At 37.1% G+C, this 22841-nt stretch overlaps 1 protein-coding gene across 1 annotated transcript; it reads right to left on the minus strand.

Moving 5' to 3' along the window:
* Positions 1–17481: 17481 nt before the first annotated feature.
* Positions 17482–18762, minus strand: LOC116882661 (protein FAM47E-like). The gene has a single exon (XM_032883175.1). It carries the CDS (start codon positions 18760–18762, stop codon positions 17482–17484), a length of 1281 nt encoding a protein of 426 aa, XP_032739066.1.
* Between the last annotated feature and the right edge of the window lie 4079 nt (positions 18763–22841).

Raw genomic sequence — 22841 nt, forward strand, 5'->3', positions numbered from 1 at the left:
TGTATGTTCATGCTCCCTTTGTCATAAGTTATTTGACCATTTCTGTGTGAGGTTATTTCTAAGCTTTCTATTCTATTCTATTGATATATGTGTCTTTTTATGTCAGTATGATATTGTGTTGATTACTATGTGTTGATTACTATGTCAGTATGATATGATATTGTGTTGATTACTATAGCTTTGTTATAAAGTATGAAATCAGAAAGTGTGGTACCTCCAGCTTTGTTATTCTTTTTTAAGATTTCTTTGACTATTTGGATAATTTTGTGGTTCCATGAAAATTTTAGGATTGTTTATTCTACTTCTATGAAAGATACCATTAGAATTTTGATAGGAACTGCATTGAATCTGAGTCTACATTGCTTTGAGTAGTATGTACATTTTAAAAACATTAATTCTTCCAATCTGTGAGCATGGAATGTCCAATTATTTGTGTCCTCTTCAGTTTCTTTCATCAATGTCATATAGTTTTCAATGTACATATTTTCCACCTTCTTGGTTAAGTGTATTGCTAGTATTTTGTTGTAATTGTAAATAGAATTGTTGTTAATTTCTCTTTTTGTTATGACATTATTAGTATATAGAAATGCAACTGATTGTTGTATATTGATTTTGTATCCTGTAGCTTTACTGATTTTTTTAATTAGTTTGAACAGTTTTGAAGTAGAGTCTTTAGAGATTTCTATATATAATATCATACCATCTGCAAAGAACAGCTTTATTTCTTCCTTCTAATTTAGATATAATGTATTTCTTTTTCTTGACTGATTGCTCTGGCTAGGACTCCCAGTACTTTATTGAGTAAAAGTGATGAGAATGGGCATCCTTGTTCAATTAAAATCTTAACCTCATCAAAAAAACATCCTTACAGGTACACCCAGAATGTTTGACCAGATACCTGGGCACCAGGCAAGTTGACACATAAAATTAACCATTACAGTATTTTTCATAGTAGATACAGAGTTAACAAATAAAAATTCTAGAATTATAGTCTATGAAAACTATATGTTTTGCATTTCAGTTCCTGTCATCCTTTAAAAATGTTACAGAACTGGGTGCCTGGGTGGATCAGTCTGTTAACCGTCTGCCTTCGGCTCAGGTCATGATTCCAGGGTCCTGGGATCTAGTCTCACAGTGGGCTCCCTGCTCAGCAGGGAGTCTGCTTCTCTCTCTCCATATACCCTTCCCCAAGCTCATGTTCTCTCTCTCTCTCAAATAAATAAATAAAATCTTTTTTAAAAATGTTACAGAACTAATAGTTACACAACTGATAGTAGGAAGTAAGTTCTTTTTTTAAGTTTATTTCTTTTTTGTAGTAGTCTCTACACCCAATGTGGTGCTTAAACTCACAACCCCAAGATCGGAAGTTGCATGCTCTTCTGACTGAGCCAGCCCAGCACCTCTAGACAATAAGTTATTAGTGTCAGCGATTATCTCTCATTTGTTCACTTGTGTATTTTTATTGAGCACTTTTTTATGCCAGGTGTTTTTATAGGTACTGATACAAAAACTTGTTCTATAAACTCCTCATATTTGCACTGTTTTACAGCTGTGTTCTGTGTAATCTCTTCTTTAAAAATTAGTACATGCAGTAGGCTCTATGGTGGATTCATAGAGAAACTGACCATAGGTAGCATCAGTTGGTGGTTTATCTCACTCTCCAAATACACACACACACACACACACACACGTATCTGTGTGTGTGCGTACATATGTGTGTATAAATGCATATGTGAATCTTCATATGTATGTGTGTGTGTACAAGCATATGTATAAACAAACAATTTCATGAGAGGTAGGGAAAAATGATGTATCAGTCCAAAATCAATATTATCTGTTCCTGGACTATTCACTTTACATTATCTTATTACAGATATACTGAGTTAATTTTTATTATTCTCACCCATATTTTACAGGTAAAGAAATTGTGAATTAGAGAGTATGTTAACGTGCTCAAGCACACATCTTGTAAATAGCAGAGAGTGACTGTCTGAACTGGATTCTTCTCTAAGTGGTTTGGATAAGTTCCCTTAGGACAAAGATTAACTTTTATAATGCTAAATTTCACATAGTAGGGACTAAACAGCATTAATTAAAAGACTGAATAAGGGGCGCCTCTGTGGCTCAGTGGGTTAAAGCCTCTGCCTTCGGCTCAGGTCATGATCCCAGTGTCCTGGGATCGAGCCCTGCATCGGGCTCTCTGCTCGGCAGGGAGCCTGCTTCCTCCTCTCTGCCTGCCTCTCTGTCTACTTGTGATCTCTGTCTGTCAAATAAATAAATAAAATAAAAATAAATAAATAAATAAATAAAAATAAAAGATTGAATAAGCTTTAAAAGCTTTAGTCTCATTATATCCAAATTAAAACAGTGAGTGAGAATAGATGTTAAATATGTGTTTAAAATATGTTTCCTTTAGAAGGAAAAAATTGAAAGACACCCAATGATGACAAATTATTCTTATACTTTTACTTTAGTATGCATAAACATAAAACTAAGTATAAATATGCTTAAAGGTAGGCTTTTGTAACTGTAAAACTAACAATTTATAAATATATGCAAATAAAACTATGAAATGATAAAATTAAAATTAAGAAATTCCAATTATGCTTCAGATTGTACTTTTTTCTCTTAAACAATATCATGTATCACTGAGAATAGATCTACAGTCTATTTTCCATATACTGAGATTCAAATTCCCTTTTGAGTATGATGCCTATATACCCTCATATTCATGGACCATCTTAGTTCTTGACCATGCTTCTTTACTGAAATGACTGACAAATGTTGGTTCATATATTTTGTAATATAATTTGGCTTTCAGATAGTGGAATCCATCATTTAAATATGTCTGTCTATATTAATTTTTATTAACTTGTAAAGAGTAATGTGATACTTTATTTTGGTACAGTTTATTGATTTTATGAAGTACCATTAAAAATCTCAACAACTTCAATAACTGCAGGTGCTGAAGTTTCATTCTGTTAAACTACTTTTTATTTCCTAGTCATTGCTTTAAAAGGAAATTTTAGTCTTTGTGGCTGGTAAAATAAGTTGGTGTGACTATAAGGGCAGATGTGGGACAGTTGTCTTTTTTATACTAGGACGTAACAATCTAGCAGCAGTCACACACAACATGATTCAGAGCACACATGTAAATGTGGACACCAAGTTTGTATGACTGTTTTGAGCTTTGAAGAAATCAAGATGATCTTGAAAATACTTCTAGTAATTTCTAATTTAGATGTAAACACAGGAACATATCCATGGAATTCTCAAATACAGCTAGAGAACACTGAGTTAGAACGGCATGAACACACCATATATCTAATCAATAAGTATTTAGGACTTAATGTATGCCCAGCTTTGTGCAAAATGTTGAATGATTGCAGCAGACATTGACTTTTTTAATTTCAATTAGCATATAGTGTATTATTAGTTTCAGAGGTAGAGTTTGCATGTAACACCAAGTGCTCATTATATCAAGTGCCCTGCTTAATGCACGACACCCAGTTATCCCATACCCCCACCCACCATCCCTCCAGCAATCCTCAGTATGTTTCTTAGAGTTCAGCATCTCATGGTTTTTCTCCCTCACTGATTTTGTCTTCTTTTATTCCCCACCCCTTTCCCTATGATCCTCTGTTTTGTTTCTTAAATTCCACATATGAGTGAAATTATATGATAATTGTGTTTCTCTGGTTGGCTTATTCACTCAGCATAATACCAACTAGCTTCATCTACATCATTGCAAATGGCAAGATTTCATTCTTTTTTGATGGCTGAGTAATACTCCATTGTGTGTGTGTGTGTATACTACCTCTTCTTCATCTATTCATCTATCGATGGACATCTGGGCTCTTTCCAAATTTTAGCTATTGTAGACATTGCTGCTATAAACATTGGGGTACAGGTGCCCCTTTGGATCACTGTGGTTATATTCTTGGGGTAGATACCCAGTAGTGCACTTGCTGGATCCTAGGGTAGTTCTTTTTTTTTTTTTAATAGATTTTTTTTTAAAGGATTTTATTTATTTATTTGACAGACAGAGATCACAAGTAGGCAGAGAGGCAGGCAGAGAGAGAGAGGAGGAGGCAAGCTCCCTGCTGAGCAGAGAGCCCGATGCGGGACTCGATCCCAGGACCCTGAGATCATGACCTGAGCCGAAGGCAGAGGCTTAACCCACTGAGCCACCCAGGCGCCCCCTAGGGTAGTTCTATTTTTAACTTTTTGAGGAACCTCCATACTGTTATCCAGAGTAGTTGTACAGCTTGCATTCCCACCAGCAGTGTAAGAGAGTTTCCCTTTCTCTACATCCTTGCCATCATCTGTTGTTTCCCAACTTGTTACTTTTAGCCATTCTGACCAGTGTGAGGTGGTATCTCATTGTGGTTTTGATTTGTATTTCCCTGATGCCAAGTGATGACACATTTTTTCATGTGTCTGTTGGCCATTTGTATGCCTTCATTGGAGAAATGTCTGTTCATGCCTTCTGTGCATTTCCTAACTGGATTGTTTATTTTTGGGGTATTGAGTTTGGTAAGTTCTTTATAGATTTTTGGATACTAGCCCTTTATCTCATAAGACATTTGCAAATATCTTCTTCCATTCAGTAGGTTATCTTTTGATTTTGTCAACTGTTTCCTTGGCTGTGCAAAAGTTTTTTTATCTCGATGAAGTCAGAATAGTTCATTTTTGCTTTTATTTCCCTTACTTTTGAAGACCTGCCTAGCAAGAAGTTGCTATGGCTGAGATCACAGAAATTGCTGCCTGTGTTCTCCTTGAGGATTTTGATGGGTTCCTGCCTCACATTGAGGTCTTTCACCCATTTTGAGTTTATCTTTGTGTATGATGTAAGAAAGTGGTCTGGTTTCATTCTTCTGAATGTGGCTGTCCAATTTTCCCAACACCATTTGTTGAAGAGACTTTTTCTATCATACATTCTTTCCTGCTTTGCCGAAGATTAGTTGGCCGTAGAGTTGAGAGTCTATTTCTGGGATCTCTATTCTGTTCCATTGATCTATGTGCAGCTGATATTGACTTTAATCTCATGGCTCAAATAGCTGTTTCTGTTCACTTTTTTACTGACAAAATGTACATATGACCCATATAAAATTAGTCACTAATGAATTAATAGCCAATAGTGTATGAATTAATAGCTAATAGTGTATGTATTAATATATTCATTTTGGAACATTTATATGTATTCAGTAATACTGGAAATCTTTACTTCTGTTGTCATGGACATATAAATTGCCACAGAATTGCTATAGAAATTGGTCATACCTTTCCCTACAGAATGATTATGTTTAGGGAAAATATATTTGATGGAATTATGTTAGTTAACCTAAAGATCCATAATGTCTTGAGTGAAACTATAGATATTTTGTTTCACTAAATCAAGTGTAAGTTTTTCCAAACAACTTAGGAAAAAAACATAAACCTTAAGAAACTTTCCCTATCATTCCATACCTTACTATATCATTAACAGAGTATGTCTAAAGAATAAACATATTTAATGTCATCATTATTCTTCATGATTTGAGACAAGTAATGTGCTCTCACTTTTTAATTTTTTAAACTTTTTCTATATTCTCAATGGCTTATTTGCTATTTTTTGCTTATTTCCGCTTTTATAAAATATGATAATGACCTCAACCAGCCAGTGTTAAAACTCAGTGAAAGACGCAATTTCCAAAATAATGGTTCTGTAAAGTGTTTCCTCTGTATTATTCTTATTTATCACCTTCACTCTGGGATTTTCATTCTTCAGTTCTTGCTCAGACATGAAAAATAAACAATACCGTTTTTACTTATTTACTTATTTTCTTTAAATCTCTTTAAATCTCTTGACACTTTCCAAATATACCTCTGAGTATTTAAGGTCAGTTAAACCCATTTAGAGAGTTTCAAATTTCTAGGAAATATATATTTAGTAGCTTTCTGCAGAAATGATCTTAAATCTCGTTTATTATAAAGTGCATTAGTGGACTGGGATATATTCCTTAGCTAGAAAATATCAACATTTTGCTTTTGCTAATGCAGATGGTACTCTTAAATTATGATTGCTTACATGACAACCCATAAGGAAAAGCTCATTAATGATCAACTAAATGCTGTCAGCTATATGACTTCATTTTCTATCAATAATGTTACCCCCTGATTTTGTTCTGCCAGAAAAGTGCTGATTCTTCAAAACTATTGAAAGTGATATGAATTTAAACAGCACATGTGTGCATCTGTTTGTGTGTGTGTTGGAAGAAGGGTTGAGTACAAAGACAAAACCTAACATTCCTTTACAGGACATGAACTAAAGATGTGCTGTACAGTAACTGGTGGATTTGGGAAGGAAGCTGAGCCCAAAAGCAGCCCTCTTGAAAGGGATGAGTCTGTTAAAACTGGAAATTGAGGGGGAGAAATCTATCCTTAAGGGTAACACTTTGACTGTGTGTGTGGTAAAGTCCCTGGCCTGGAGTAGAAGGGGAAAGTTGGGCTGAGAGCAGCTTCTGGTGGCAGGGAATATTATTTTCTCTTACCTGCTGCTATTCATACATTCCTTAGCAGTCCTTAGATCCTAATGAACTACCAAAGACTAAAAACATTAATGATAACTGGAAATATCAGTTCCATGTTTAAAATAATGTATTGACAATGCTTCCTTCCCTATTTTACCATGTCTCTGTCAATTATCAATGCTTTTATTCCCTTCTAAATCATTACTTTGGTCCTTAATCAAAAGTATTCCTCAATTATGCTGAAGATAAATGCAGTTTTCCCAATGTGGCCCTTTCCTCTTAATTCTTTTTTCTTTTTCACATTAATAATCCCTAATTTTTAGAAAAAATAGTTTATAAATTTATCAAGATACACAATTCTCCAAATTATGAAAATCAATTCCTGTATCATTACAAATTGGGAAATACATTGATTACATCAGAGTATTTCAGTTAATCATTTTCTCTTCAGAGATTACAGCTACAAGATGAAAAAAAAAACTCAGTTTATTCAGTTGCTACAAAGGTAGGATGGGGAAATGGAAATAGGAATAAGAAGATTCTTTGTAGAACCAAAAAGCCACTTTATTTCTCCCAGAGACAGTTTTATAAACCATGGTGGTGATTGTCCTAGCCATCCTGTTAAATATATTTGGTTAGATTACATTCTAAACTAAACCAGTCCATTGGAGTAAGTATCTGTTTGGAACACTTGGTTTTATAAAACTGTTTCATAGCTAAGTGATGTAGAGCATCTCTATCTTCTTGCAGAGGAGTGCTGTTGGATCAGATAAGCAAGGGAAAACACATAATAATATAGTATTAAAAATAGTTTTATAAAACAATACTTCCATTTGTATTTTGTGGTGGTTAAATAACATCTTAGAAAACCATTGTGTATATGTGTGTATTGAATGCATACATTTGTGGGGTTTTTTGGTTTTTTTTTTAAAGATTTTATTTATTTATTTGACAAATAGACATCACAAGTTGGCAGAGAGGCAGGCAGAGAGAGAGAGAGGAGGAAGCAGGCTCCCTGTTGAGCAGAGAGCCTGATCCCAGGACCCTGGGATCATGACCCAAGCCAAAGGCAGAGGCTTTAACCCACTGAGCCACCCAGGTGCCCCTGAATGTATACATTTGTATGTACATGTTAGGCTTTGATAGTTAATGTCAGTGTTAGCTAAAATTTAGATCTTGAGGGTGGCAAGATGGTGTCAGAGTAGGGGACCTTGTTTCATCTGGTCCCTCGAATTTAGCTGCACATCTATCAAACCATTCAAAACAAACATGAATTCAACCTGAGATGTAAGAAGATTTATCTGGAGCTTTACAAGCAGAAAAATGACTATTTTTTGCAAGGTAGCAGGTACAAAACCTTGAATCTTCAGGGGAAATATTGGAAGAGAAATGGAGGGGGGAGTGAGCCTCCATAACCTAGCCACCATAAAGTGATAAAACACCAGAGCAAAAAATTGGGACCCTTACAAATCCACTCCAGTGAGAGACATCCCTTTCTGAAAAGGGCACAGGGGATAAATAGGGCAGAATTCTAGGTGGATTATTGTGGTTTCAGGAATCCACAACATTCAGAAAGTTTGGGGGAGCCTGAACTGATAGAGTGCCCAAGCAGTGGAGTGGGGAGACTGGTTATGGTCAGCAAGCCCAGAAGGGACTCTCATCTCCAGTCACAATAAGCCAGAAGCTGGGCTGGTAGGGAGACCACTCTCTGCCTGACCCCCCTCAGAAGGACTAGAAGGTGTGGGCTGTTTAACATCCCAGGGGTGATATAAAACAGCTCCCACCATGACAGGGCAACAGCTTTCAAGGTGGTGTGGCCCACAAAAGGACACTGGGGTAGCACCCAGTCTTGACCTGGAAGCTGGGGAAGAGGGTGCATGTGCCAACCCATGGCCACTTGCAATTGCAAAGTCACAAAGCACAGAGGCACTTGTGGGTCCCTGAAACTCCTCTGGGAGGCTCAAATTTTACATTTCTTTTCTTTTTCTTTTTTTTTTTTTTTACCCTGTTCCCATTTCAAATAGATTCTTATTTCCTGACTTATGTTTTTAACTCACTTTTTAACTTTTTTTTCCACATCTACATTTTATAGATTTATGTCCCATACTAGTCTGTTTTTCATTCTATTCAGTTTTATCTTGATATATATATATATATAAGTCCTGATTTATTTGCAATTTTGGGATATAGTGTCTTCTAACACATGGGCCAAAAGTCAATCAGGAACACGTAGATCACCCTGCTTTGTCCACCTGAGAGATTAAAATCTCTCTCTCCCTCTCCTTTTTTTTTTTTTAATTCTTTTGAACATCTGGGTTTTGTTTGTGTATCTGTGGTCACTTCTGACCATTTCAGATTTTTTTTTTAGGGTCCATTTAGCTTGGGTCATGGTTGATATTTTAGACTTTGTTTATTCTCTCAACCATCCCTTGACAGAATGACTAGGAGGAGGAAATCTCAACAAAGAAAAGAACCCGAGACAGTGTCCTCTACCATTGAACTAATGGATAGGGATATAATAAGTAAGATGTCAGAGATAGAATAGCAATCATAAAGTCAACAGCTAGGCTTGAAAAAAGCATTAGTCACAATGGTAGAAATGAGATCTAATCAGGCTGAACTTAAAAATGCTATGAATGAGATGCAGTCTAAACTGGGTGCACTAACAGCCAAGGTAAATGATGCAGAAGAGAGAATCTGTGATCTAGAAGATAAGCTAATGGAAGGGATGGAAGTTGATGAAAACAGAAAGAGAGGCAGCTAGTAGCCCATGAAAATAGACTTAGATTAATGATGCCATGAAACATTTCAATGTGAGAATTATTGTGATCTCCAATGGATGGAGAGAGAGAGGACTAAAAGGTATATTTAAGCAAATCAAAGCTGAGAAATTCCCTAATCTGGGGAAGGAAACAAGCAGTCATGTCCAAGAGGCAGAGAGGACCCCTCCTAAAATCAATAAAAATAGATCAACACCCCGACATATAATAGTGAAGCCTGAAAATCTTACAGCCAAAGAAACTATCCTGAATAGCTAGGGAAAGGAGGTTCCTTACACATGGAGGGAGGAACAGCAGCATGACATCAGATCTATCCACAGAGAACTGGCAGGCCAGAAAGGGCTGGCAAGACACGTTCAGGGTACTAAATGAGCATAACAAGCAGCCAAGAATACTTTATCCAGCAAGGCTATCATTCAGAATGGAAAGAGAGATAAAGAGCTTCCAAGATGGGCAGAAACTGCAAGAATATGTGACCACCAAGCCAGCCCTGCAAGAAATACTAAGGAGAATTCTGTCAGCAAAGAGAGACCCTAAGAGTAATATAGACCAGAAATTAGCAGACAATCTACAGAAACAGGGACTTTAAATATAATACAATGGCACTAATTTCATATCTTTCAGTAGTTACTCCCAATTCAAACAGGCTGAATGCTCCCTTCAAAAGACACAGGGTTTCAGATTCGGTAAAAAAGCAGGACCTATCCATATGCTGTCTACAAGAGACTCATTTTGAACCTAAAGACACCTCTAGATTGAAGATGGAGATGGAGAACCATTTACCAGGCCAATAGACCTCAAAAGAAAGCTGAGGTAGCAATCCTTATATAAGACAAATTCGATGTAAACCAAAGACTATAGTAAGAGATGTAGAGAAACACTGTATCATACGTAAAAGGTCTATCCAACAAGAAAATCTAATTATAAATATATATGCCTCTAATGTGGGAGCAGCCAAGTACATAAACCAACTAATAGGGGTGCCTGGGTGGCTCAGTGGGTTAAGCCTCTGCCTTCGGCTCAGGTCATGGTCCCAGGGTCCTGGGATCAAGCCCCACATTGGGCTCTCTGCTCAGCAGGGATCCTGCTTCCCACCACCCCGCCTGCCTCTCTGCCTACTTGCAATCTCTCTCTCTGTGTCAAATAAATAAATAGTAAAGTCTTTAAAAAAGACTAATAACCAAAATAAACATGTTGATAATAATAATTAATAGTAGGAAACTTCAACACTCCACTCACAGCAATGGACAGATCATCTAAGCAAAAGATCGAAAAGCAAGAGCTTTGAATGACACATTGGACAAGATGGACTTTGTAGCTATATACAGAATATTCCATCCTAAAACAAGACAAGTGCACATGGAACTTTCTCCAGAATAGAACACATACTGGGTCACAAGTCAGATATAAACCAATCCCAAAAGATTTAGATTATTCACTGCATATCACAATGCTCTGAAACTGGAACTCAAACCGCAAGAAAAAATTTGAAAGGAACTCAAACACTAGGAAGTTAAAGAGCATCCTGCTAAAGAATGAAGGGGTCAAACAGGAAATTAAAGAAGAACTTAAACAATCCATGCAAACCAATGAAAATGAAAACATATTGGTTCAAAACCTATGGGATACTGCAAGGGTGGTCCTTAAATGGAAATATACAGCCATTCAAGCCTCTCTCAAAAATTTAGAAAAATCCAAAATGCACAAGCTAACCTTACACCTAAAGGACCTGGAGAAAGAACAACAAATAAACCCTAAACCAAGCAGGAGAAAAGAAATAATAAAGATTAGAACAGAAATCAATGAAATAGAAACTAGAAGAACAGTAGAACAGATCAACAAAACTAAAGGCTGGTTCTTTGAAAGAATTAATAAGATCGATAAACCTCTAGCCAAACTTATCCAAAAGAAGAGAAAGGACCCAAATTACTAAAATAGTTAATGAAAGGGGAGAAATCACAACTAATACCAGGAAATAGAGACAATTATTAGAACTTATTACCAGCAGCTATATGCCAACAAACTAGGCAATCTGGGGAAAAAACGATACATTCCTAGAAACTTATACACTACCGAGACTGAAACAGAAATAAACAGACAATCTGAACAGACCAATAACCAGCAAAGAAATTGAAGCAGTAATCAAAAACCTCCCATAAAACCAAGAGTCCAAAGCCAGATGGCTTCCCAGGGGAATTCTACCAAACATTTAAAGAAGAAATAATACCTATTCTACTGAAGCTATTTCAAAAAATAGGAATGGAAGGAAAACCTCCAAACTCATTCTATGAGGCCAGCATTACCTTGATCCCAAAACCAGACAAAGACCCCAACAAAAAGGAGAATTATAGACCAATATCCCTGATGAACATGGGTGCCAAAATACTCAACAAGATCCTAGCCAGTAGGATCCAACAGTACATTAAAAGGATTATTAACTGTGACCAGGTGGGATTTATTCCTGGGATGTAAAGGTGGTTCAACATTTGCAAATCAATCAACGTGATAGATCACATTAACAAAAGAGGAGACAAGAACCATATGATCCTCTCAATTGATGCAGAAAAAGCATTTGACAAAATATAGTATCCTTTCCTGATTCAAACTTTTCAAAGTTTAGGGATAAAGGGAATATAACTCAGTATCATAAAAGCCATCTATGGAAAAACCTGCAATGAACATCATTCTCAATGGGGAAAAACTGAGAGCTTTTCCCTTAAGGTCAGAAAGGCGACAGGGATGCCCACTCTCACCACTTTCATTCAACACAGTACTAGAAGTCCTAGCCTGAGCAATCAGAAAACAAAAAGAAATAAAAGGCATTCAAATTGCCAAAGAAGAACTCAAACTCCCTTTCTTTGCAGGTGACATGATATTTTAAGTGGAAAACCCAAAGGACTCCACTCCCAAATTACTAGAACTCATATAGCAACTCACCAACGAGGCAGAATCCAAAATCAATGCACAGAAATCAGTTGCTTTTCTATACACTAACAATGTGACTGAAGAAAGAGAAATTAAGGAATCAATTCCATTTGCAGTAGCACCAAAAACTATAAGATACCTAGGAATAAATCTAACCGAAGAGGTAAAGGATCTGTACTCTAGAAACTACAGAACACTTGTGAAAGAAATTGAGGAAGACACAAAGAAATGGAAAAACATTCCATGCTTATGGATTGGAAGAATAAATATTGTTAAAATGTCTGTGCTACCCAGAGCAATCTACACTTTCAGTGCAATCCCTATCACAATACCATTGACATTTTTCACAGAGCTGGAAAAAACAATTCTAAAATTTGTATGGAACCGGAAAAAACCCTGAATCGCCAGGGGATTGTTGAAAAAGAAAACCAAAGCTGCTGAAGTACCCTAGCCCTTGAACCACTAAAACTGAGAAAACCATATTAGAAGTGTAGGAAGAGCAGTTTCACTTTGACCACAGAGCCCCACCCCCAGGCCAGCACAATCCCACCAAGATGGTTCTTCAGTGTGGGAAAAAAGGACCCAATATGAACATCCAGGTTTCCCAACTTTATGGAAAGCTTTGTGAGAAGTCCACTTTTGTCTTATAGGGAACACCAGGAAAATTGGGAAGGCTAGGCCACCTGGGATCTGCTAGAAATAAAGGGGAGGGGGCTTACAGCAACCAGCACATGGATCTTGGTGGACTGTATGCCTGATTGCAGTGGTACCTGATCAGAACATAGCCAGCGGTTCTGCCTACCTGTGGAGTGAAGACAGTGGCCAGGAAGCATGTCAGCAGTTCTTCCCTGGCCAGGAAGCATGTCAGCGGTTCTTCCTGGATTGTTTCCCTGGCCAGCATTCTCCCACAGCCATAGAGCCGATCCTATGGCTGTACCCAGTCAGGGTGGCAGGACAGCAGCCCCATCCAGCTGCAGAGCATAGCCTCCGAGCTTGCCCAACCAAGAAACCCTATCAGTGACCCTGTGAAGTCTTGGAACCTACCCTATATAGCGTCCTGGCTGCAGAGCCTGGCATACAGCTCTGTTCAGTAGCTGAGCAGAGCCTGCAGCCTTGGACAGGCAGGGAAGCCATTCAGCAAAAACTGTCCAGCCCTGGAGCACAGCCAGTGGCCTGCCCAATCACAAATCCTAGTGCACGGCCCTATCTAAAATAAGAGTCTAAGCCTCGGACCACCCAATAAGGTCACACAGCCAGTGACCCTACTTGATCAGAGGCACTTGCAGAGCTTAGCCAGTGATCCCACCTGGCCATGGAGACCAGCTGTCAGACCCACTTGATTGTGAAGCCCAACCCTTTCAGACCTCAGAGCATGGGCAGTGACCCTACCTCAATACAGACTTTGACAGTAACATGTAGCAATTAGGCAAGAAAAAGAAATAAAAGTCATACAACTTGAAAAGAAAGAAGTAAAACTATTACTATTTGCAGATGACATGGTTCTCTCTCTCTATACACACACACACACACACACACACACACATATTAAACTGTAAATACTCCACAAAAAAATTGTTAGAATAAATGAATTCAGTAAAGTTGCAAGATACAATATAGAAGTCTGCATTTCTATATACACTAATAACAAACTATCAGAAAAGATAGAAAGAGAAATCAAGACAACAGTCCCATTTATAATTGCATCAAAAAGAATAAAATACCTAGGTATAAATTTAACCAAGGAGGGAAAAATATCTGTGTAATGGAAACTATAAGATATTGATGAAAGAAATTGAGGAAGACATAAATAAATGGAAATATATTCCATACCCAGGAAGTGGAAGAATTAATGCTATTAAAATACTCGTACTACCCAAAGCAATCTGCATATTCAGTGCAAACCCTATCAGTATTCCAAGGACATTTTTTACAGAGCTAGAAAATTATTCTAAAATCCAAATGGAACTCAAAATACCCTGAATAGCCAAAACTATCTTGAGAAAGAAGAACAAAGCTGGAGGTATCACAAGCCTGGATTTCAAACGATACTACAAAGCTATAGTAATCAAAACAGTACGGTGCTGGCACAAAAAACACACATGCAAATCAATGGAACAGAATACAGAGCCCAGAACTAAACTCACACATTTATGATCAATTACTTTATAACAAAGAGGCAAGAATATACATTGGGGAAAAACGGTTTCTTCAATGAATAGTGTTGGGAAAACTAGACAGCTACATCCAAAAAAATGAAACAACAACTTTCTTATATATAAAAATCAACTCAAAATGAATTAAAGGCTTGAAATTAAGACCTAAGCCCTGAGACCACAAACGTCTTGAAAGAAAACATAGTTGGGAAGCTCCTTGACATCAGTCTTGGTAACATTTATTGGCGGTGGAAGGTGTATCTGACTCCAAAGGCAAGAGAGACAAAAGCCAAAATAAACAAATGGGACTACATTTAACTAAAAAGCTTTTGTGCAGTGAAGAAAACCTACTGAAGGAGAAGTTATTTGCAAATCACATATCTGATAAGGGGTTAATATTCAATATGTATAAGAAACTCATACAACTCAATGGCAAAAAAAAATCTAAATAAAAATAAGCAAAGGATCTGAATATATATTAATCCAGAGAAGACATCCAGATAGCCAAAAGACACATGAAAATATATTCAACATCACTAATCCTCAGGAAATGCAAATCAATACCACAATAAGATGTCACCTGATTCTCTTCGGAATGACTGTTATCGAAAATACAAGAAATAGCGAGTGTTAGCAAGGATGTGGAGAAAAGGGAACCTTCATGCACTGTTGATGGAAATGTAATTTGGTGCAACCTCTATAGAGAACAGTGGGATGGTTCCTCAAAAAATTAAAAATAGAGTTACTATATGATCCAGCATTTTCTCCTACTGGATATCAGGCAACTATCTCAAGGAAATGAAACCCTACCTGAAAAGGTATATGCACCTTTATGTTCGTTGCAGCATTATTTACAATAGCTAAGATATGGAAACAACCTAAGTACCCATCAATGGATGATGTACAGTATATACGTACAATGAAATACTGCTCAGCCATAAAAAAAGAATGATATCTTGCCATTTACAACATGGGTAGAATTTGAGTGTATTATGCTAAGTGAAATAAGTCAGACAGAAAAAGATACTACATGATTTTACTTACATGTGGAATCTAAAAAACAAAGAAATAAACAAAATAAAACTCAGAGTCATAGACATGCAGAACAGAGTAGTGATTGCCAGAAGTAATGGGGTTTGGGGGGAAGACGTGAAATGGGTGAAGGACATTAAGAAGTACCAACTTCTAGGGGCGCCTGGGTGGCTCAGTGGGTTAAACCTCTGCCTTCGGCTTGGGTCATGATCTCAGGGTCCTGGGATTGAGCCCCACATCAGGCTCTCTGCTTGGCAGGGAGACTGCTTCCCCCTCTCTCTCTGCCTGCTTCTCTGCCTACTTGTGATCTCTCTTGGTTAAATAAATAAATAGATAATCTTAAAAAAAAAAAAAGAAGCACCAACTTCTAGGTATAAAATAAGTCGTAGAAATGTAATGTACATCATGGGGTATATAGTCAATAATATTACCTTTGCCAAGTAACTGATGATAACTAGACTTACTATCATGACCATTTTGCAACATAGACAAATGTCAAGTCAGTATATTGTATGCCTAAAACTAATACAGTATTGTGTGTAAGTTATGCCTCGACTAAAAAAATACACACATCTGTAATCTCTAGGATTCAGGAGCATATATGTCTTACTGTTACTTAAACATCATAAAGGCTGACCTCACATCTATGTTTGAAGCTAATGTATAAGCATGTGTGTGTATATTTGTACCCAAGTAAAGAAAGTAATTTTCTTTTCTATTAAAAAAAGAGCTGAGGCACCTGGGCAGCTCAGTGGGTTAAAGCCTCTGCCTTCATCTCAGGTCATGATCCCAGGGTCCTGGGATCGAGCCCCGCATCGGGCTCTCTGCTCAGCTGGGAGCCTGCTTCTCTACTTGACTCTCTGCCTACTTGTGATCTCTGTCTGTCAAATAAATAAATAAAATCTTTAAAAAAAAAGAGCTAATGCCAAGATTTGAATGGATAGCCTTTGTGAATATTGAAGGCATTAAGAATGTTAATAAGAATAGTCACAGAGAGCAACAGTAATTTAGATACTAAGAAACCTTAATGAAAAAGAGGAAATGAAAGGGGATAGTTGATTGCAATAAGGATATTAGCAGACGATACAACCTGAGGGCCTGTGTTCCCTTCTTACAAGGATGAAATATATACATATTCTTCCACATACAGTTGGATTCCTTCATTACTAGAAATAGAAGGGTGCTTTAGATCTGTGCTACAGATCTTTCTAGATACAGATTTCCTTGTCCCATACAGTTTTACCTGTTATTTTAGAAATTAAAAAAAAATTCTTGATTACTTATTTAAATTTGAGCAAATTTTACATTACTATTCATAAAATGCAAAGATGAATTTCACTTGAATGTGTGAGGATATTTGATGTTGCTATGCAGTTTTGTTCACATGTATCTACTGTGTACACTAGATTTGCCATGGACCTGAAGCTCCCTGCTATTCTGCACCTGTGTTTGATATGGAAGCACTCATGGTAAATTTTTATGAGTATGTTGAAATTTCTTAAATATATTCAGTTGGGAGGTATAATAAAACAGTGTAATTAAAATTTCACCTCTAATTTTGATGAATAGTTTTCAATCTGGTTTTGGGGCTTCATGCAATCCGGACAGCGGAGATAACAATTTTATTATTAAATGAAGCTAAGATTATTTTGGCTATGAATTTTAAGTTTTGCTTAACAAAATAATTGTCATAATTATTTCATTACAATTTTAAAGTAAATGGAACTATGCAAGCTCTTTTGCTTGGCACATTTGAGATTCCTTTCTTATTGTAGCTGACATAACTAGATTATTTTAAAGTAATTCTTCTATTTATAGTTTTATTTTTATAAATAATTGATGTGATCATCTACTATTCACCATGCTATAAAATTTTAAGAAAAGTGTATATGACTATTGATTTCATAGTTAATAAAACATTAATGAGCTCAAGCAGAAAGTCACTGAGGAATGTTTATAAGCATTAGGTTTTAAATTGACAGATGTTGTGGAATCAAAGTTGCACATACACAGTGGGATACTCATCATGAAGTCTACTTGATGTTAAAATGAGAGATCAAGTAAGTAGTAGAAAACTGTTTAAACATCTTCAGGTGCATCTTCCTCTACATTTGTGTTTATTTTTATTACTTGATGTATAGGAGTCCTAACAGAATCATATTTCCATCCCTTCCTGAGAAACAACTTCTCAAGGAGGCCTGGCATCCTGTAGCCCTTGCTTAGAATGAAATCTTTAAAAGCAATTGTTCCATAAAGTTCTTCAAGAATATCCTTTTGAGGAAAATTCTTTCCGTATCTTCCATCTGGAGCTTCATGTAAAACCTTGGGATCAATCAAAGGTTCATCATTTATTAGCTTTTTCCACAACTTGGGCTTCAGGTACCATGCTCCGTACCTCACCTTCACCCAGTTGGGTTTATAAGGATTCTTTGGTTTTTGGAGTTTCCTCTCCCAGTTTTCCCAGTATATGGAGAATTTTATATCATCCATTTTATCTCGCCCCTTTCTATACTTTAGGTCCAGAGGAACATGGTTTACTTTCTTCGTGTGGCTCCTGTCATAGGTTGGTTTGCATTCATAGCCAATGTCAAACTGTTTCATGATGAACTCTTCATCAATGCCCAAGTCTCCAAAAGTAGCAACCCATTTGCAGAATTTCCGGACTCCTTTTGGTATTTTTCTATGAAGGGGAGGGGTTTTGAGCAAATCTTCATTTATGCTTGACTTCCTTTCTTCATGAGGCAACTTGTCTGGATGTGACCCAGGAGTCTTCTTGGGAAGTTCCAGATTGAGTTTGGCAGGACGTTTCTTTCTAAGCTTTGTGGGGGTCTTCCTTCTTTTCTCCGTGTTCTGACAATAGGCCCATGTGTCGTTCAGCCTCTTGTCAGGATCGAGCACTTCCAGCACCTTTAATAAGAGGTCTAAAGGTAGATCTTTCTCCAGATTTGGGTAGAGAGCCAAGGGATGCTCTGTCAGATGGGCTTCGATGTCCTCTACAAATGCCTTCCGTGCTAGCTGGTCTGGCGACAGTGTGGACAACAGGTCTGTTTCCTTGGTCAGCTTTTTCTTTGTGGGGGCAGGTTTGGGAACTCTGTGAACAATCATGGGAAGAAAGCCTTCTTTAGGGCCGCGAGTGATCAGGTCTTCACACGGTGGACATCCCCTCCTGAAGTCGTCCAGCCCCTCTTTCACAAATATCCACCGCCGGCTGTCCAGGGAGGTGGGGAACTTCAAAAGCTTGTTCTTATGCTTTGGGAAACACTTGGAGGGTAACCTGTCTTTGTACCAGGGCTTGCAGTGCATGCCCAGGGGCATTGGTTCCAGTGGCCCAGGCCCTAATAGCCACTTTTTGTCCGCCATGGCACCTCTGGTCCCTGGGCAACCACCAGCTTCAGTGGTTTGTTTTTCGGTTGCTAGGACACCACGTAGCCAGGCGCCGCCAGATTCTTCCCAGAGGTGGGCCAATACAGGTGCTCTACGCAGCCCGTTTTCTCCTGGAATGGGCAGGGAAGGTTCATTCCTTTTTATTGTGGGATACTATTCTATTGTATGGGCATACCCCACAACTTACTTATCCATTCGTCTTTTAACAGACATTTGGGTTGATTCCAATTTGAAGCTATTACAAATAAAGCTTCCACAAATATTCGTGTTCATGTCTTTGTATACACATGTACTTTCATTTCTTCTGGTTAAATTTTAGCAGAGAGAGGAATGGCAGAAGCATATGATAGGTGTTTGTTTAACATGTTAGGAAACCACCAAACTTCCTGAAAGTGGTTGTACTATGTAATATTTCTTCTAGTAGTGTATGAGTATTTTACTGCCTCCACATACTCCCCAGCACTTGGTATAGTTAGTCATTTTAATTTTGGCTGTTCTGATAGATGTGTAGTGGTATCTCACTGTGCTTTTAATCAGCGTTTTCCTTTTTTTTTTTTAAGATTTTTATTTATTTATTCGACAGACAGAGATCACAAGTAGGCAGAGAGGCAGGCAGAGAGAGAGAGAGGAGGAAGCAGGCTCCTCACAGAGCAGAGAGCCCGATGTGGGGCTCGATCCCAGGACCCTGGGATCATGACCTGAGCTGAAGGCAGAGGCCTTAACCCACTGAGCCACCCAGGCGCCCCAATCAGCGTTTTCCTAATGACACTGTGTTCATGTGCTTATTTGCCATTTATCTCTTCTGTGGTGAGTATCTGTTCAAACTTTTTACACATTTTAAAATTGTATTGTCTTGGGGCACAGGGGTGGCTCAGTCAGTTAGGCATCTGCCTTCCGCTAAGGTTGTGATCTTGGAATCCTCGATGGAGCCGCAGGTTGGGCTCCCTGCTCAGTGGGGAGTCTGCGTCCTCTGTCCCCTCTCCCTCTGTACGTTTGCTCTCTCTCACCCTCTCTCAAATAAGTAGACAAACTCTTTAAAATAAAATAAAATTGTATTGCTTTATATCATTGGGTTTTGAGTTCTTTGTGCATTCTGAATGTAAGTCCTTTATCAAATATATGATTTGTATATTTTTCTCTCAGTCTTTTGTCTCCATCTATGGCTTTTGTTTTCATTGTCTTAACAGCAGAGTTTTCACATTTGATAAAGTTCAATTTATCAGTTTATTTTTTTATGGATTGCTCTTTTTGTGTTGTATCTAAGAAAACTTTCCCTATGGAAGGGTCATAAAGGTGCTTTCCACTGTGGTAAGTTTTATAACCTTAGGATTTACATTTAGATCTGTCTTCTATTTAATTTTAATTTTTTAGATGATGTAAGATATGGATCAAAGTTTTTATTTATTCTTTAAAAAGTTTTTATTTAAGTAATCTCTACACCCAACTTGGGGTTTGAACTCACAACTGCACAATCAAGAGTCTCACACGCTTTTCTGACTGAGCTAGCCAGGTGCCCTGTAAGATTTTTATTTTTATTTTTTTTTATTTTTAAACTGTGGATATCCCATAGTTCCAGAATTTTTTTTATGAGAAGCTTTTCTCCACTGAGTTACCTTTGTAATTTGGTAGGTATAAGTTGTCCATATTTCTGTGGGGGGTACATTTCTGGACACTTTTCTGTTTCATTGCTTTCCATATATTTATACCATTTCTATACTGTGCTGATTACTCTTTATTTTATAAATCCTAAAATTAGGCTGTATTAGTCCTTCATGTTATTTCTTTTATGAAGTTCTTTTGACTCTTCTAGGTCCTTTGATTTCTATAGGAATTTTAGAATCAGTTTGTCAATGTCTATAAAAATACCTAATGGGATTTTGATTAGAATTTGGTGGAATAAATAAATTTTAACATCTTAACAATTCTGAATTTCCTGGCCATGAAAAAGTTACATCTCTCTATTTACATATGTGTTATTTCATTTATCTCAGCAATATTTTTTAGTTGTCAGTACATAGTTCTTCCACATCTTTTTTTCCTCTAGGTTTTCCTTAATATGTCATGTTTTGATACTATTGTAAGTAGTACTGTAATTTTTAGTCAGCATTTTCATTGTTGATATATAGAAATATAATTTATTTTTGTGTATTGATCTCATATCATGCAACCTTTATAAACTAACATCAATTCTAGTAGCTTTTTTTGCAAAGTCCATTGAGTTTTCTACATTGATAGTCATGTCATCTCTTAATAAAGACAGTTTCACTTCTTCCTTTCCAATCAGAAAAACTTTTATCCCTGGCCTTATTGCACTGGCTGGAACCTACTTTTGCTGGATAAAAATGTAAGTAAGAGCAGTAATTTTTGTGTTATTTCTGATATTGGAGGTGATGCCATTAAGTGTGTTGCTAGCTTTAGGGTTTTTGTACATACCCTTTTTCAACTTAAGTTCCCTTTTATTCCGAGTGTTCTGAGGCCTTGTGACAAATGCTTTGTTTCAAATACATGGGTTGGTCAAATGCACCTGTTGAGATATTCATATAACGTTTACTTTCTAAAGTAAAATTTGCTAAAATAATAAATAACGTTGATTTCTGCATGGCAAATATACTTTGAATTCCTGAAATAAACCCCACTTGGTCATTGTATATATTGTTGGATTAGGTTTCCTAAACTATTCCAAACATATATTTGCATCTTTGTTTATGGGGGGTATCTGGTGTTTCTTTCCCTTTAATGACTTTGTTTAGCTGTGTTATCAGGGTAATGCTGGCATCATAGAATAACTTGGGAAGTATCCCATCTTCTTCATTTTCTGTACGTGTAGGATTGGCATTGTGTCTTCCTTAAATATTTTGTAGGCGTCACCAATGAAGCCATCTAAGCTTAAATTTTTCTTTATGGGAAGGTATTTTTTTTTAACTGCAAATTCAATTTCTTTAATAGCTATAGGGATATTTAGGTTATCTAATTTTTCTTAATGAGTTTGGTTAGTTCATATATTTCAGGTAATTTTTTTTGTTTTATTTATATTGTCAAAATTATTGCCATTAAGAATCCATACTATTTCCATATTGTCCTTTAAATATCTATGGAATCTGTGGTAATGTCACCTCTTCCATTGTTGATTTTTGTAATTTGTGTTTTCTTCCTTTTTCCTTTTTTTCCTGACCATACTGGCTACAGATTAACACATTTTATTGATCTCCTTAAGTAAACAGTTTTTAATTTCATTAACTTTTCACAATGTTTTTTGTTTGCTTTTTGACTGGTTTCTTCTCCCAACGTTGATCTATTGTTCTGTCACCCTTAATGGTCTGTTCATGGCAACCTACAATGCTTTTTCCAGCATGCACCTCAAAACTCTTCTAGCCTCTATTCATTACTCAATTCCAACGTCACTTGCACATTTTTAGGATTTGTTACAGCAGCACCCTATTCTTGGTACCAATTTCTTAGTCCTTTCAGGTTACTGTAACAGAACATCCTACACTGGGTGTCTTATACACCACAGAAATCTATTTCTTACAGTTCTGGAGGCTGGGAAATCCAAGTTTGGGGCACGGGCACATTTGGTATCTGGTAAGAAATCAAGTTCTTAGTTCATAGACAGCCATCTTTTCCTGTATCCTCACATGGCAGATAGGGTAAAGAATCTCCTAGGGCCACTTTTTTTCTAAAGATTTTATTTATTTGACAGAGAGAGCACAAGCAGGGGGAGCAGCAGACAGAGGGAATGGGAGAAGCAAGCTTCTTACTGAGCAAGGAGCCTGATGTGGGGCTCGATCCCAGGACCCTGGGATCATGACCTGAGCTGAAGACAGATGCTTAACTGACTGAGCCACCCAGGTGGCCCTCCTAAGGCCTTTTTTATAAGGGTTCCACCCTCATGACTTAATCACCTCCCTAAGGTCTTATGCCCAAATACAATTATATTGAGAATTAAATTTCAACATATAAATTTGGGAGAGACATAGTTAGCCTGTAGCATGTGGACATTCATTAATTTGTATGTATTTTATAACCTCCATACTACTTTTTTAATTACTTTGGCT

This window comes from Lontra canadensis, unplaced genomic scaffold (genome assembly GCF_010015895.1).
Source record: "Lontra canadensis isolate GAN:19392208 unplaced genomic scaffold, GSC_riverotter_1.0 scaffold86, whole genome shotgun sequence".
NCBI classification, from domain to species: domain Eukaryota; kingdom Metazoa; phylum Chordata; class Mammalia; order Carnivora; family Mustelidae; genus Lontra; species Lontra canadensis.

What these genes read in the sequence shown, in the direction of transcription:
- LOC116882661 (XM_032883175.1), bottom strand. Translation starts at nt 18,762, where the DNA reads ATGGCGGACAAAAAGTGGCTATTAGGGCCTGGGCCACTGGAACCAATG.